The following is a 15,173-nucleotide window of genomic DNA, read 5'->3' on the forward strand; positions in this document are numbered from 1 at the left end:
GAAGAAGAAGAGCTGGGATTTTTGTACCTCGCTTTTTACTACTTGATGGAGCCTCAAAGCGGCTGACAATGGCCTTCCCTTCCTCTCCCCACAACAAAGATAGATTCTGTTGGTCAGAAGCAGTAGAACAAAATTTGGAGTCCGGTGTCACCTTTAAGACCAACAAAGTTTTATTCTAGGGGTGAGTTCTCGTGTGCATGCATGGTGCGTGATGCTGTTTACTAATTTACTTCTAATTTGCTCTCTCCTTATATATGTACTCTGAGAATTTCTATCTCATTGTATCTGGGGAAGTGTGGATGAACACGAAAGCTCACCCCTTGAATAACACTTTGTTGGTCGTAAAGGTGCCACTGGACTCAAATGATGTTTTCCCAATGACAGACACCCTTTAAATAGGGCTGAGAGAGCTCTAAGCCAGTGGTTCTCAACCTTCCTAATGCCGCAAGCCTTTAATACAGTTCCTCCTGTTGTGGTGACCCCCAGCCATAAAATTACGCAAGTGTTCTTTCACAGAAATTAAACGGAAACTGACCAATGGCGTGAAGATCCATTGTTCAGGATTGTATATAAATTGTTTTTTTTACCCGGGGGTGCTACTGGAGTGGCTGGCGGCTGAGCGTGGGCACCTGCAGGAGGAGCGGCTACAGTGGCAGCACCCGCCCCCCCCAGCCAAGCTGCTCACCCTGCCAGGACCCCTGAGAAACGGTCATTTGGCCCCCAAAGGCGTCCCGACCCCCAGGTTGAGAACCACTGCTCTAAGAGAATTGTCATTGGCCCAAGATCACTCAGCTGGCTGTATGTGGAGGAGTGGGGAATCAAACCTAGTTCTCCAGACTGGAGGTCGCCGCTTTTAAGTACTACACCAACATCTTTTCAGACAGAGAATTAAAGACACACCTACCTGGGGTTCCAATTCTTGCAAATATGGCCAAAGTGAATGTGTTCTCCCCCCCCGCCCCATACAACCTGCGCTGTGTAGACCTTTCCCTCTACATTGGTTATACCATTAGGTAGAAGTTTACCTGCATAATCTGTTCTTGCATAATGTCCATCTTCTGTCTTTGTAGTAGTAGTTGCATTGTCTGAAAGAAACAAAGAAATGTATAGTAATTTCATTTGTCTTTCTTCCCACTTGCTATGCCCTGGTAAATCTTTTGGTTAATCTCACACTTTTAAATCATGACAGCCTTCCCATTTGTTGGCAGAGTTTAGATATGCAAAAAAAAAAAAAATTAAGAGAAACAACTTTGTAAAGGAGAGAGGAGAGAGGGAAGGACCTTTTCTGCACCAGGGATTTGCCCCACCTCAACGCTCATCCGGTGGCAGGGCAAATTCCTGGTTCCACTTGAAGTTGAGGCCATGTTGGAGCCATCCCAGACAACATTTAACTCTGGCCCTCTGTTGCCCCATGGCAAGGAAATGTGGATATGTCCACATTCCCTTTTTTTCCCTGGGGGGAAATGGAGCCTATGTCGGGACAGGCCCATGTGGCAAGGGAAGAATCTCAAGGCATCCTGTCCTGGCTCCTCCTCTACTACGGTGTCCCAGAAGGGACAAAAAATGCCCCATGTGGCTCCACACTGCTGTGCTGGGGCATTTTTATTTCATTTTAAAGAATGCAGTATTGCAGGAGCACCGATCCGGGGCAGACGAGGTGACCAGGCCAATGCTCCCCTGTGCGGGAGCAGGAAGAGGCAGGACAACCTGCTCTGGCTCAACCAGCAAGCTGCAGCCTGGACTGATGGTGTCAGTGTGATAAAGGTCAGAGAGACTTATCAGTCTAACTGGCTAAATGTGTTCTTCTGGAGGGAATGAGGGAGGAAGAGTGCTCCAAGAAGCAAGCAGTCTCCACCTGAGTCAATCAGGGCTCAGGAATTGATTATGTGAAAATACCAGGAATTTCCTTTTCTAAATATGCTAAGTACACATCTCCATGTATGCCATCTAAAGCAGGGGTAGTCAACCTGTGGTCCTCCAGATGTTCATGGACTACAATTCCCATGAGCCCCTGCCAGCAAACGCTGGCAGGGGCTCGTGGGAATTGTAGTCCATGAACATCTGGAGGACCACAGGTTGACTCCCCCTGACCTAAAGGATATTCTTCTTATGCTGTTAAATCATGCATGCTACGAAGCTTACCTATCCCAACACCATTACGGCACTCTACAAATGAAGATTTGAGCCCAGTAGCACCCATCACATTTCCCATGTGTAAGCTTTCCCGACTCCAAGCCGCCTTAATCAGATAGGTTTCGAGTTTCAAAAGCTTATACCCTGGAATTTGTTGGTCTTTAAGGTGCGACTGGACTCGAATCTTGATTCTCCTGCCACGTACCAAACAGAGCCGTCCCTTGAAATGAACTATAAATCAAATAAGAGCCTGGTCAAGTAGTTAATGAAGCATGTGGTACTTCATGGCAGAATTTAAGAATGCAAAGGAACAGAAATCCAGCTGCTTAAACAAATACAATAGTTTTATTAAGAAGAGAAACCACGTTGTAAATAAGAGAGAGGTAGTGCTGTCCGTCTAACTCACTAAACATTCTTCTTCGGGAGGGAAAGCAGAAGGAAGTGTGCTCAAAGAAGCAGGAAGTCTCCACTGATCCAATCAGGTCCTAGGAGATTATTTGAAAAATACCAGGAAGTTCCTGATCTGGCTATACTAACTACACATGTCCTCTGATGCCCCCTGCAGGAGATTCTTCTTGTGCCGTTAAATCATGCACATCACAGACGTTGCAGACTCCAAGAGTACAGTCCTCCCATGGTAGGAGGCTGAATTTGGTTCCTTATTCCCTGTTCCTTGGCTGTGTAGCTTAGTAGAATTAAGGGGGAAGGTTTGCATTTTTGAAAGTCCCTTCAACTCACCCCACAGCTGGAACATGCAAAGTGGGATTCAAAGAGGTAGGTTGTCATCCAAGGCGGAAGAATCTTGTGAGGACTATACCACATAGCACAGCGAGGACTATATCATGTGTCTTTTTGAATGCCTGCGGGAGCCCAGGCCCCAAAATCTGCTGGCCTGTGATCTCTCACTGGAAGCCTTCCGGTGAGTTTCTTGAGCAGAATTACTCCAGTCCTCATGTGATTGCGCTTGACTGTTGAAATATTGTATTTGCTGGCGTATAAGACCACTTCCCCCCCCTGAAAAACATGCCTCCAAGTGGGGGGGTCATCCTATACGCCGGGTGCCCTTCAGTTGGGATAGACATAGCTGCCCATAGTGGCCTTCCGATGCCCGCCCACCATCCAGAATCACGCGATATCCAGGGCGGCCCTGGTGGGTCATCAGCGTGGATGTGGCGAGCATCAGCAGCGAGACAGGGGTGCCAGCCTTTTCGGCGTGACCGGCCCGTTCTGCTCGGCGGGAAGCAGTGGCGCTCCAGCCTGCCCCTTGTCTACGCAGAGCCCGCACATGCACACTTGCGCACTAGTGCCGGTCACAGGGAGATGCAGGGCCGGGCCGGGTATATAACAAACTCTATATTTGAGTGGAAATGTTGGGGGGTCGTCTTATACGCCCAGTCGTCTTATTCGCCGTCAAATATGGTAATATTAATTATTCCATCAACAAATATACATTTTTTTGAGCAACAACGTGACAAAATTGGGAAATTACATATTTAAGGTTGCTGGGATCTTAAAAATAAATTTAAAAAGACTTATGAAAGCCACCCAAATGCCTGATTAAAATAATTATACAGAAGAACGAAACAGAATGGAGCACACGAGTGCAATACATCAGTGGTCCCCAACCCTTGGTCCTGGGACCGGTGCCGGTCCAGAGAACTCCTCCTTGTGTTCCTCCCCAGCTGCAGCCTCAAGGGCTGCCCTGCCACTCTGCCGCTGGCTCATCTTTGGTGCTCTCCAGTGGCCACCATGGCTGGGGCTCCCCCTCGGCGTGGCACTGTGGTTGGCGGGAAGTCAGGGGCGCCGGTGGGAAAGCAAGTGGAGCAGGGGGTCAGGTGGTGGCGACGTCCCTCAGCAAAAGACTACCCCCCTCCCGGGCCTCCGTAAAATTATCAAGCATTGACTGGTCCCCGGTGATAAAAAGGTTGGGGACCACTGCAATAGATGGCACCATGTCTAAGCATGTGAAACGGAAGGAAGAAGCAAAACTTATTGGGAGCCCCGAGAGGAAACAGTTAAAAGGCGACTGCTGGAACTTTGTTGAGGTGTGAATTTTCTCCAGCACTGCATTGCAATTTGTTTATTTTTGATACAGATAGACTAAATCTTAGCATGCAGAACATGACATCAGAAAGGGACCCTTCCCTTCCTCTCCTCCTCCCTCTGAAGGCTGACATAACATCAATGCCAGGACCTCTCTGACCTTCGTGGCCAGAACTTGAGCACTGGGGGGGTGGGGGGCTTTAGTTTAAATTTTACATTCCTGTTTGGGAATGCTTTTTATATCTATTTTGTATAGAATTTATTGTTGTCAGCAGATCATTAGATGGCTGGGAATGGACCACTGGTCTCTAGAATTATGTATCTGGAGGAGACTGCATGAGAAAAAATGGCAGCCGTGGAGTATTCAGTGCAGACAATAGATAAAGAAGATCAGGCAGAGAGAGTGGGGCTGATTCTGCACTTACTTTGTTTATTCCGTTGTGGATCCTGCTGAATTCAGGTTGATCTGAACTCGGGTCTTCCTCTATCCCCCCCCCCATTGAAACAGAAAAGTGTTCTGCACATGACTAACGAAGCTCAGAAGGGGGGGAGCCAAGTGTAGCAGGAGCCTCTTTCTTTTCTTTAAGGGGGTAGGGAGGATTGGAGACAGCAGAGCAAGGGGGAATAAATCCAAGAGGCAAATCTCTGCCGAGAGAAGTTAGAGCTTCCCCTTTAATGGAAGCCTTGCAACCTGGGAATGAGGAAGCCTTTGAACTGGCACCCTGGCCAATCAGGGCTTTTCTACAGCATTGGAGGATCAAGACAGCAAGTTATTTTGGGGAAAGAAGAAATAATAAAGAGGGTACCCCCTAGCCGCTCCATAGGATATAATAGAGATTCAGATTCTCTAGTCTGAACTAGATTCCCCATTGAAGTCTAGGGGGAATGGTGGCACCCTTTTTGGAAGCCCCTAGGTTAGGATCTAGGCCAGGGGTAGTCAAACTCCAGATGTCCATGGACTACAATTCCCAGGAGCCCCCTGCCAGCGAGCGCTGGCAGGGGCTCCTGGGAATTGTAGTCCATGGACATCTGGAGGGCCGCAGTTTGACTACCGCTGATCTAGGCTATGGTATTACATTACCCTTTGCCACAATCCAGTAAAGTCACGTTTCCTTTCTTTAACCTGGTTTTAGAGGCCTAACGTGCTGTATTACAATGGGCTAAGTCTTGCTGTAGCCAGTGGGTGTGGAAGAGTATAATTGCGCACAATGGTATTGTTACAGTGAAGTCCTATGTAGAGTCTTCTGTCCCTTGGTTTCAACAAGCACTAGAAGCATTACCTTGGCATCTCCCCAAAGACATGACTTCAATCTTCTCCTGTTTCTGGCATGAGGCTTCTTTGATCTGGCACGCATTGTCGTAAGATTTCCCATCGGAAGCACAGAGAGGATTGAAGTTGGTCTGAGAACAGTCGATGTTGCAGACACACCTGAAAAAAGAGAGAAAAGAGGGTTATTCTAAAATAAATAAATAAATAAATAAATAAATAAATAAATACGACTAAAGGAAAATCCTCCCATCCAGTGTAAAGGCCCTGTAGAAGGGGAAAGAAGATACTTGAAATGTTGTCCTGCAATTTTGATGCGATGCGTCTGTTGATACAGCTGAAGAATGCCTTCACATGTACCATAAATTATGAGAATGCCTTATAGAAGCTATAGTTCCAACACCTTGTCCAAATAATCAGAAACTGATCTGTACATTGTGGTGGCAACCTTCTTGGTGGCAGGAACTGACCAATGGAATCTTAGTTCAAATAAGGACAATTATACCGACAGGTGCTGGGATAGTATTGGGGCTGTATTGGTCATTGTTTTAAAAATGGAATTAGGCCAGTAAAGATATTCTGTCTCTCTGCATTTGCTTTCTTTACCGCAGGACCACACTGTCTGCTCACGTTTAGCTTACAGTCCACAAGTTCCCCAAGATCTCATTCACACACACTGCTGCCCAGAAGTGTATCTCCCCTCCAGTAGGCATGCTTCTCATTTTGGGGACCCAAATGTAGAACTTTACATTTCTCCTTGCATCTTGTCCTCATTTGCCTACTTTTCCAGCATGTTCAGATCTCGTTGAACTCTATCTCTATCTTCTCGGGTGTTCGCTACTCTTCCCAATTTGGCGTCATCTGCAAATATAATGAGGACTCCCTCCACCCACTCATCCAGATCATTGATAAAGGTAAAGGTATCCCCTGTGCAAGCACTGGGTCATGTCTGACCCTTGAGGTGATGCCCTCTAGCGTTTTCATGGCAGACTCAATACGGTGTGCTTTGCCAGTTCCTTCCCCAGACATTACCGTTTACCCCCCAGCAGGCTGGGTACTCATTTTACCGACCTCGGAAGGATGGAAGGCTGAGTCAACCTTGAGCCGGCTGCTGGGATCGAACTCCCAGCCTCATGGAGCAGACAGCTTCAGACAGCATTTTTGGTGCCTTACCACTCTGCACCACAAGAGGCTCTAGATCAGTGATTCCCAAAGTGGGCGCTACCGCCGCCTGGTGGGTGCTGCAGTGATCCCGGGGGGCGGCGATGGGCCACAGGTGCATTTGGGGGTGATGAATAACTATTAAAATTTAAAAAATTAATTCCCGGGGCACTGAGTAATATTTTTTCTGGAAAGGGGGCGGTAGGCCAGATAAGTTTGGGAACCACTGCTCTAGATCGTTGATAGAAACATTGAAAAGTACCGGATCGAGTACGGAGCCCTGTGGCACCCCCTGGTCACCTCTCTCCAATCCGATGGGACACCCTTGACAACCATTCTTTGAGTGCGGTTTTCTAGGCAGTTCCCTACCCACGTAACCATCCGAAATTCCAGTCTACGGTCCTCCAGTTTACCCATCGGAACATCATGGGGAACTTTGCCAAAAGCCTTACTGAAATCCAGGTCAACAAAATCGACTGAGTTTCTACGATCTAGTAAGCCTGTCAAAGAAGAAAACCTGGTTGGTCTGGCAGGATGTCACTGGAGCCCACTTCCCTGTTGCTCTTTCCCCGCAATAGAAATGGTAAATGACTGATAGATCAATTGCTGAAACACAAGCCTTCTGTAAGTAAGCCTTCTGCTTTAGGATGCTTTGGGCTGATCTTGCATTGAGCAGGAGGTTGGACTAGATGGCCTGTATGGCCCCTTCCAACTCTATGATTCTGTGATTCTAAGTCTATGACCTTGCAATTCCTACTCTCTGACAGAGATCCAGAGGTAACCATTATAGTCGCCAGAGTCCTAGTTAAGATACTCTTATAATATGCTGCCTATTTTGTAGTCTATATTTTATAGCTCATTTTATCATTTTAAGATCTGTTCGGTTATGTAGCCCCATGGCCTGTTTTATTATCTCATTGCATTTTTAAGTCTTATTTCTATATGTTTTACACTTGTTTTATGCCAATGAAAGGTCTACTGACAGACAGATCAATTGATTGGCTGGCTCCCACATATTACACCAGCGGCCACTTTTTTGAAGGGGCGTGACACTACTTCCAGATTTCCTTGGAGCCTGAAAAGTATTTCAGGGGTTCCTCCGTGGTCAAAAGGTTTAAAAAGTCTAGATTAAAACATAGAGGGCATTCTAATAAAATATGAGAGATGCCCACTACACACATGCAAATTATTGTGGATTTTCAGAGCACCAGCCCTTTAACTGGCTTCAGATTCTGTGCCCGGCTTGTGCACCATTCTTTCCCCACCAGTGTATTTATTCTGCAGCTACAATTTAAAAAATGTGGTTTCCTAAATTGGGGTGGGGAAATTACTTGTGACATTTGGGGTTGTTGTTGTTAGGTGCGAAGTCGTGTCCGACCCATCGCGACCCCATGGACAATGATCCTCCAGGCCTTCCTGTCCTCTACCATTCCCCGGAGTCCATTTAAGTTTGCACCTACTGCTTCACTGACTCCATCCAGCCACCTCATTCTCTGTCGTCCCCTTCTTCTTTTGCCCTCGATCGCTCCCAGCATTAGGCTCTTCTCCAGGGAGTCTTTCCTTCTCATGAGGTGGCCAAAGTATTTGAGTTTCATCTTCAGGATCTGGCCTTCTAAAGAGCAGTCAGGACTGATCTCCTCTAGGACTGACCGGTTTGTTCGCCTTGCAGTCCAAGGGACTCGCAAGAGTCTTCTCCAGCACCAGAGTTCAAAAGCCTCAATTCTTTGACGCTCGGCCTTCCTTATGGTCCAACTTTTGCAGCCATACATTGCAACTGGGAAGACCATAGCCTTGACTAAACGCACTTTTGTTGGCAGGGTGACGTCTCTGCTTTTTAGGATGGTGTCTAGATTTGCCATAGCTTTCCTCCCCAGGAGCAAGCGTCTTTTAATTTCTTTGCTGCAGTCCCCATCTGCAGTGATATTGGAGCCCAGGAAAATAAAATCTGTCACTATCTCCATTTCTTCCCCATCTATTTGCCAGGAATTGAGAGGGCCGGATGCCATGATCTTTGTTTTCTTGATGTTGAGTTTCAAGCCAACTTTTGCACTCTCCTCCTTCACCCGCATCAACAGGCTCTTTAGTTCCTCTTCACTTTCTGCCATTAGAGTGGTATCATCTGCATATCTGAGGTTGTTGATATTTCTCCCTGCAATCTTGATCCCAATTTGTGACTCCTCTAATTCCGCATTTCTCATTATGTGCTCCGCATACAAGTTAAATAGGCAAGGTGACAGTATACAGCCTTGCCGAACTCCTTTCGCAATTTTGAACCAGTCAGTGATTCCATGTTCAGTTCTTACTGTTGCTTCTTGACCTGCATATAAATTTCTCAAGAGACAAATAAGATGCTCTGGTATTCCCATCTCTTTAAGAACTTGCCACAATTTGTTGTGCTCCACACAATCAAAGGCTTTAGCATAGTCAATGAAGCAGAAGTAGACATTCTTCTGGTACTCCCTAGCTTTCTCCATGATCCAGCGTATGTTGGCAATTTGATCTCTAGTTCCTCTGCCTCTTCGAAATCCTGCCTGTACTTCTGGAAGTTCTCGGTCCACATATTGCTGGAGCCTAGCTTGTAGGATTTTGAGCATAACTTTGCTAGCATGAGAAATTAGTGCAATGGTGCGGTAGTTTGAACATTCTTTGGCATTGCCCTTCTTTGGGATTGGTATGTAAACTGACCTTTTCCAATCCTGTGGCCATTGTTGAGTTTTCCAAATTTGCTGGCATATTGAGTGTAGCACTTTTACTGCATCGTCCTTTAAGATTTTGAATAGTTCAACTGGAATGCTGTCACCACCACTAGCTTTATTGTTGCTCAGACTTCCTAAGGCCCATTTGACTTCACATTCCAGGATGTCTGGCTCCAGGTCAGTAACTACCCCATTGTGGTCATCAGGGATGTTAAGCTCGCTCTTGTATAGTTCTTCTGTATAATTTTGCCACCGTTGTTTAATCTCTTCTGCTTCTGTGAGGTCCCTACCATTTTGGTCCTTTATCATACTCAACTTTGCATGAAACGTTCTCTTTATATCTCCAATTTTCTTGAAAAGATCTCTGGTCCTCCCCATTCTATTGTTTTCTTCTATTTGTTTGCACTGTTCATTTAAGAAGGCATTCTTATATCTTCTAGCTTTTCTCTGGAATTCTGCATTCAATTGGGTGTATCTTTCTCTTTCTCCCTTGCCTTTCACTTCCCTTCTCTCCTTAGCTATTTGTAAAGCTTCCTCAGACAGCCATTTTGATTTCTTGCATTTCTTTTTCTTTGGGATGGTTTTAGTTGCTATCTCTTGTACAATGTTGCGAACCTCCGTCCATAGTTCTTCAGGCACTCTGTCTATCAGATCTAATTCCTTAAACCTATTTGTCACCTCTACTGTGTATTCGTCGGGGATATGATTTAGTTCATACCTGAGTGGCCTAGTGCTTTTCCCTACTTTCTTCAATTTAAGCCTAAATTTTGCAACAAGAAGCTCATGATCTGAACCACAATCAGCTCCTGGTCTTGTTTTTATTGACTGGATAGAACTTTTCCATCTTTGGCTGCAGAGCACATAGTCAATCTGATTTCTGTGTTGACCGTCTGGTGATGTCCATGTGTAGAGTCGTCTCTTGGGTTGTTGGAAAAGAGTGTTTGCTATGACCATTGTATTCTCTTGACAAAATTCTACCAGCCTGTGCCCTGCTTCATTTTGTACTCCAAGGCCAAACTTGCCTGTTATCCCGGTTATCTTTTGGCTTCCTACTTTAGCATTCCAATCCCCCATGATGATAAGCACATCATTTTTTGGCGTTGCTTCTAGAAGGTGTTGTAGGGCTTCATAGAACTGATCAACTTCATCCTCTTCAGCAGCAGTGGTTGGGGCATAGACCTGGATCACTGTGATGTTGAATGGTTTGCCTTGGATTCGAACTGAGATCATTCTGTCATTTTGGGGATTGTATCCCAAGACTGCTTTTCCTACTCTCTTATTGATTATGAAGGCTACTCCATTTCTTCTGCGAGATTCTTGTCCACAGTAGTATACCTGATGGTCATCTGAATTAAATTCACCCATTCCTGTCCATTTTAGTTCACTGATTCCTAAAATGTCGATGTTCAGTCTTGTCATTTCTTGTTTGACCACGTCCAGCTTGCCTTGATTCATGGATCTGACGTTCCAGGTTCCTATGGAATAAAAATCTTTACAGCATCGGACTGTCTTTTCGCCACCAGTTACTTCCACAACTGAGCGTCCTTTCGGCTTTGGCCCAGCCGCTTCATTCATTCTGGCGCTACTCGTACTAGCCGTCTGCTCATCCCCAGTAGCATATTGGACACCTTCCGACCTGAGGGGCTCATCTTCCGGCGTCATATCGTTATGCCTATTGGAACTGTCCATAGAGTTTTCATGGCAAAGATACTGGAGTGGTTTGCCATTTCCTTCTCCAGTGGATCACCTTTTGTCAGAGCTCTCAGCTATGACCTGTCCGTCTTGGGTGGCCCTGCACGGTATAGCTCATAGCTTCACTGAACTACGCAAGCCCCCTTGCCACAACAAGGCAGCGATCCTTGAAGGGGGGACATTTGGGGTGGTGGTGTCCAAAGTTTGTTTTAAAAAAATTATGTGATTGTTCGATCGCGGCTGTGAAGCATCGTTCGACTAGCGCCTTCCATTGAAATCATCATGGTTCGGATTTTGCGTTTGCATTTTGGTGTTGGTTTGTTGAGTGAAAGGGAATTGAAAGGGATGCAGGCAAAGGAGAAAAAACCTGATGTTGAAACTGACCAGACTTTTTTTGAAACTGACCAGTAGCTGTGAAATCCTATTTTCCTGACTGCAGAGCAATGGGATATTCTCTGATGTAAAAAATGGGAGACACCCAATCTCATAATATGGGGAAAACACGTTGACTGTACAGAATGCACTGAAGCTAGCATTGCAAGCTGAGATCCTGGGCAATATGTATGTGCAAGTGCACATTCAGCTGTGCTGTTGGTTGCTACACCACCATGCTTTGTATGGGACTGCGGTTTGTATGGGGGAGCAGACCTCTGGCAGAAGCTCTGGAGAACTTTGTTGTCTTGTGCCACTAAATAGAAAAAAAAAATTGGAGGAGTATTTTTACTGATGTCCTAGTGCAGCCGCATTGTAATGCTAAATTCCTGCCCTTCCTTGCAATTTTGCATGGCTTTCTCTTTGTGCCTCTCTAATGGTCAGGCCACTATGCCCTAAAGGCCCGGCTCAAGATTCCACCCTCTCCCCAGTTGAGCGGCGGACGTATTTTTGTCTGCCCGCGGAGACTTATGGATCCTGTTGGATTCCAGAATGCTCTGCGGGACCTGATGCCTCCTGGCAACTCGTTGGCGGCCATGGTGGAGGACTGGCAGTCCCGCCTGACAGCTGCTATAGACGTTATTGCCCCTAGAAGTCCTCTCTGCTCTCAACTCAAACGGGTGCTGTGGTATATGGGGGTGCTCCGGAAGAAGAAGAGGGAATAGAGATGACAAGAGCGAGTGTGGCGGAAGAATTGGGACGATGCTGCAAGAACATCTTATCGCACGTTTATGAGGGTGTATGAGATGGCAGTGAAAGCGGCAAAACATGAATTTTTTGCTGAGGAAATTGCGTCCACAAGCTCTTGCCTGGCCCAATTAGTTAGGTAAGTTCAGTCTCTTACCGCCCTTGAGGAAGGGCGCCAAAATATTAGGAAATTGGATCTTGGCTGCGAGGCATTAGCAAGCTATTTTGCGGCTAAAGTCTTGTCACTCCGCCTCAAACTTCCTGCTACAATTGATACAGTAAATGAACTGGAGGCCTGTTGGCTGCCTTTGGAGGTAACGTTTGATGGCTTCAGGCGGCTCTCTTTATCCGAAGTGGACATATTGCTGGGGAAGATGAGGGCTACCACTTGCCCCCTTGAACCCTGTCCGTCTTGGCTCCTCAAAGGAGGGGGCCTTCGGATAGGAGAGCAGCTCATGGAAATTGTCAACTGCTCCCTCCAATCAGGGGGGGGGGGTTCTGGAGCTGCTTAAAGGGGCAGTGGTTTGTCCTCTCCTTAAGAAACCATCGCTGGACCCGCGGGACCCTGCAAGCTACCGACTGGTCTCGCACTTGCCGTTTCTGAGAAAGGTAGTTGAAAGGGCCGCAGTTGAGCAGCTCCTAGCGTTCCTGGAAGAAACTTCAGTGCTTGATCCATACCAGTCTGGCTTCCATCCTTGCCACGCTGTGGAGATGGTGTTGGTCGCCCTGACGGATGACCTCCGTCGCCAATTGGATCGGGGCAGCTCAGCTGTGTTGGTTCTGTTAGATCTGTCAGCTGCATTCAACGTGGATGACCACGAACTACTGGCTAGCCGCCTTGCCAGGACGGGGATATGGGGCACAGCCTTGTGCTGGATATACTCCTTTATCCTAAACTGGACCCAGGGGGTGGCAGTGGGGGAGGAGTTATTGAGACCTGTTCGGCTCTCATGTGGGGTCCCGCAGGGACCTTGTTGAACATCTTGATAAACATATCCTCCCTGAATCTGTCTAATCCTCTTTTAAAGCTGTTTATTCACGTGGCCATCACTATATTTCATGGCCGCAAAAGCCACAATTGAATTGCTCCCTGTGTAAAGAAGCATTTCCTTTTATCTACCCAGAACTTACTGCCCGTTAGCTTCATTGGCTGCTCTACCATTGAGCCACAGTCCCCTTTTTCTGTTGAGCCTACCTGCCATTCATTTGTGATTATTCATTTGTCATCTAGCAGTAACATTGGGCATACACTGTTTCTCCCAATCCTTGTTTCACCCTGCTGACCCGCAGATGCCTTCAGCATACTTCTTCTTCATGACCCTCCTTGCCGGGGATTATCCATTTAAGCCGGAGCAATAAAACTAATTATAAGACTAAAGTAAGTATTTCCAACGCAAGGCTACATTAAAGATGCAGGTGGGCAGCTGGGTTGGTCTGAAGCTGCACAAAAAAAGTGGACGATTCCAAAATTGTAACAAAGGAGAGACAGAATCTATCCAGTGGCTTAATTAAGTATAAGAAGATAAAAAGTCTCTTATGTCATTTATTTAGACTTTGACTCTGCCAAAACGGCCTCTACATTTGTTTTCCATTTTCAGTCTGGCTTTCGTCAGTGGCAGTGAGTCCGTCCTTGTTAATGTTTGAATATAATGAGGCAAATGCTCTTGTATAATAGAGAGTCAAGGCTGTGAGCTCTTGGTCTGAAGCAGCAGAACAACATTTGAGGCCAGGGACACCTTGAAGGCCAACTGAGTTTCATTGTGGGAATAAGCTTTAGTGTGCCTGGCCAGGTGACACTAGACTAAACAACAACAACAACAACAACAAAAGGGGGGAGGACTGGAATTGGAACCATAAAAACCCAACCTTCAAAGGTTGAACGTCTGTATTAATGCTAAAATTATATAACTTTTATTTTGCACAATCTAAAAACATATCTAAAGCACATAGGCTATTGCAAAACAGTGTGTTGTGGACTATATGACCAATAGACAGACATGTTTCGGCCCTTGTAGAGCCTTGTTTAAAGGTCTGGTTATAATACACATTTCATTACACATACGAAAAATGGAGAACAGCCAATAAAAGCACCAAAATAAGAGTTGTAAAGTACCAACACCAATCAATCAATGAATGTTTAGTTATCAACCATTACCTCTCTTCCAAAGGCTGCCAAAATATTTCAATGGTGTGTTCTCTTATTAGATAATGTATGTTTTGAACCCTTAAAGTTTTTTTTTAGATTGTGCACAATAAAAGTTATATAATTTTAACATTAATACACACTGAATGCCTTGGAAGGTCCCAACTGTTATCAGTTGGGCTTTTATGGTGCCACTAGACTCAAGACAATATTAAACATTTTTGTCGACTCATGCCCTGGGCGCCATACTTGATGGGGCAGTGGTTAGCTGCATGTCCTGACCAGCTGACACTTTGCCCCAATGGCTGGAAGATGGCTCTGTGGTGTGCCTGCCGGCTGCAATCTGCCCATCCCCATGACACCACACACTTGAGGCTGAGAATGGTGGCTGCTCGCGTCAGATGCTGAAACATCTGACAGCTGTCCATAGTACTCCTCATGACCTTCCCTCTGGTGTAGGCACTGGTGTGGGCTACCCGCCCCAACAGCCGCCAGTCCCCCATCCCACTTTCCCAATGTTGGGAATGAGCCAATGGACTCAGGTCCTGAGGCAGCAAGCCCCTCTGCTGCTGTCCCTCAGTGGGGGTGTCAGGAGGTTGGGCAGCAGGGAGGTTTATTACATTATTTACATACATACATACATACATACATACATATATATATACACATATATATATATATATATATATATATATATATATATATATATATATATATATATATATACACACACACACACACATATATATATATATATATATATATATATATATATATATATATATATATACTAGTAAAAAAGCATGCTGCAGTCAATAAAAAAGCTTTGTGCATCCTGATTGGGCCCTGCCTCGGACAGGGTATGCCCAGTCTCCACCCACCCACCCCTTAGGTTGTTATTTTATCAGCAAAGTGCTGT

The 15,173-nt window shown here is 45.9% G+C and overlaps 1 protein-coding gene across 1 annotated transcript in view; it reads right to left on the reverse strand.

Annotated features, from left to right (window-relative positions):
- The window catches only part of TMEFF2 (transmembrane protein with EGF like and two follistatin like domains 2), a 299,702-nt gene that overhangs the window by 63,074 nt on the left and 221,455 nt on the right, over nt 1-15,173 (reverse strand). Inside the window, exons 6-7 of the mRNA XM_077319507.1 lie at nt 5,457-5,605; nt 1,026-1,085 (exon numbers count right to left, since the gene is read on the reverse strand). Of these exons, the coding sequence (XP_077175622.1) occupies nt 1,026-1,085; nt 5,457-5,605 (209 nt within the window). The remainder of the gene's footprint in view (nt 1-1,025; nt 1,086-5,456; nt 5,606-15,173) is intronic.

This window comes from Paroedura picta, chromosome 2 (assembly GCF_049243985.1).
Source record: "Paroedura picta isolate Pp20150507F chromosome 2, Ppicta_v3.0, whole genome shotgun sequence".
Classification (NCBI taxonomy): domain Eukaryota; kingdom Metazoa; phylum Chordata; class Lepidosauria; order Squamata; family Gekkonidae; genus Paroedura; species Paroedura picta.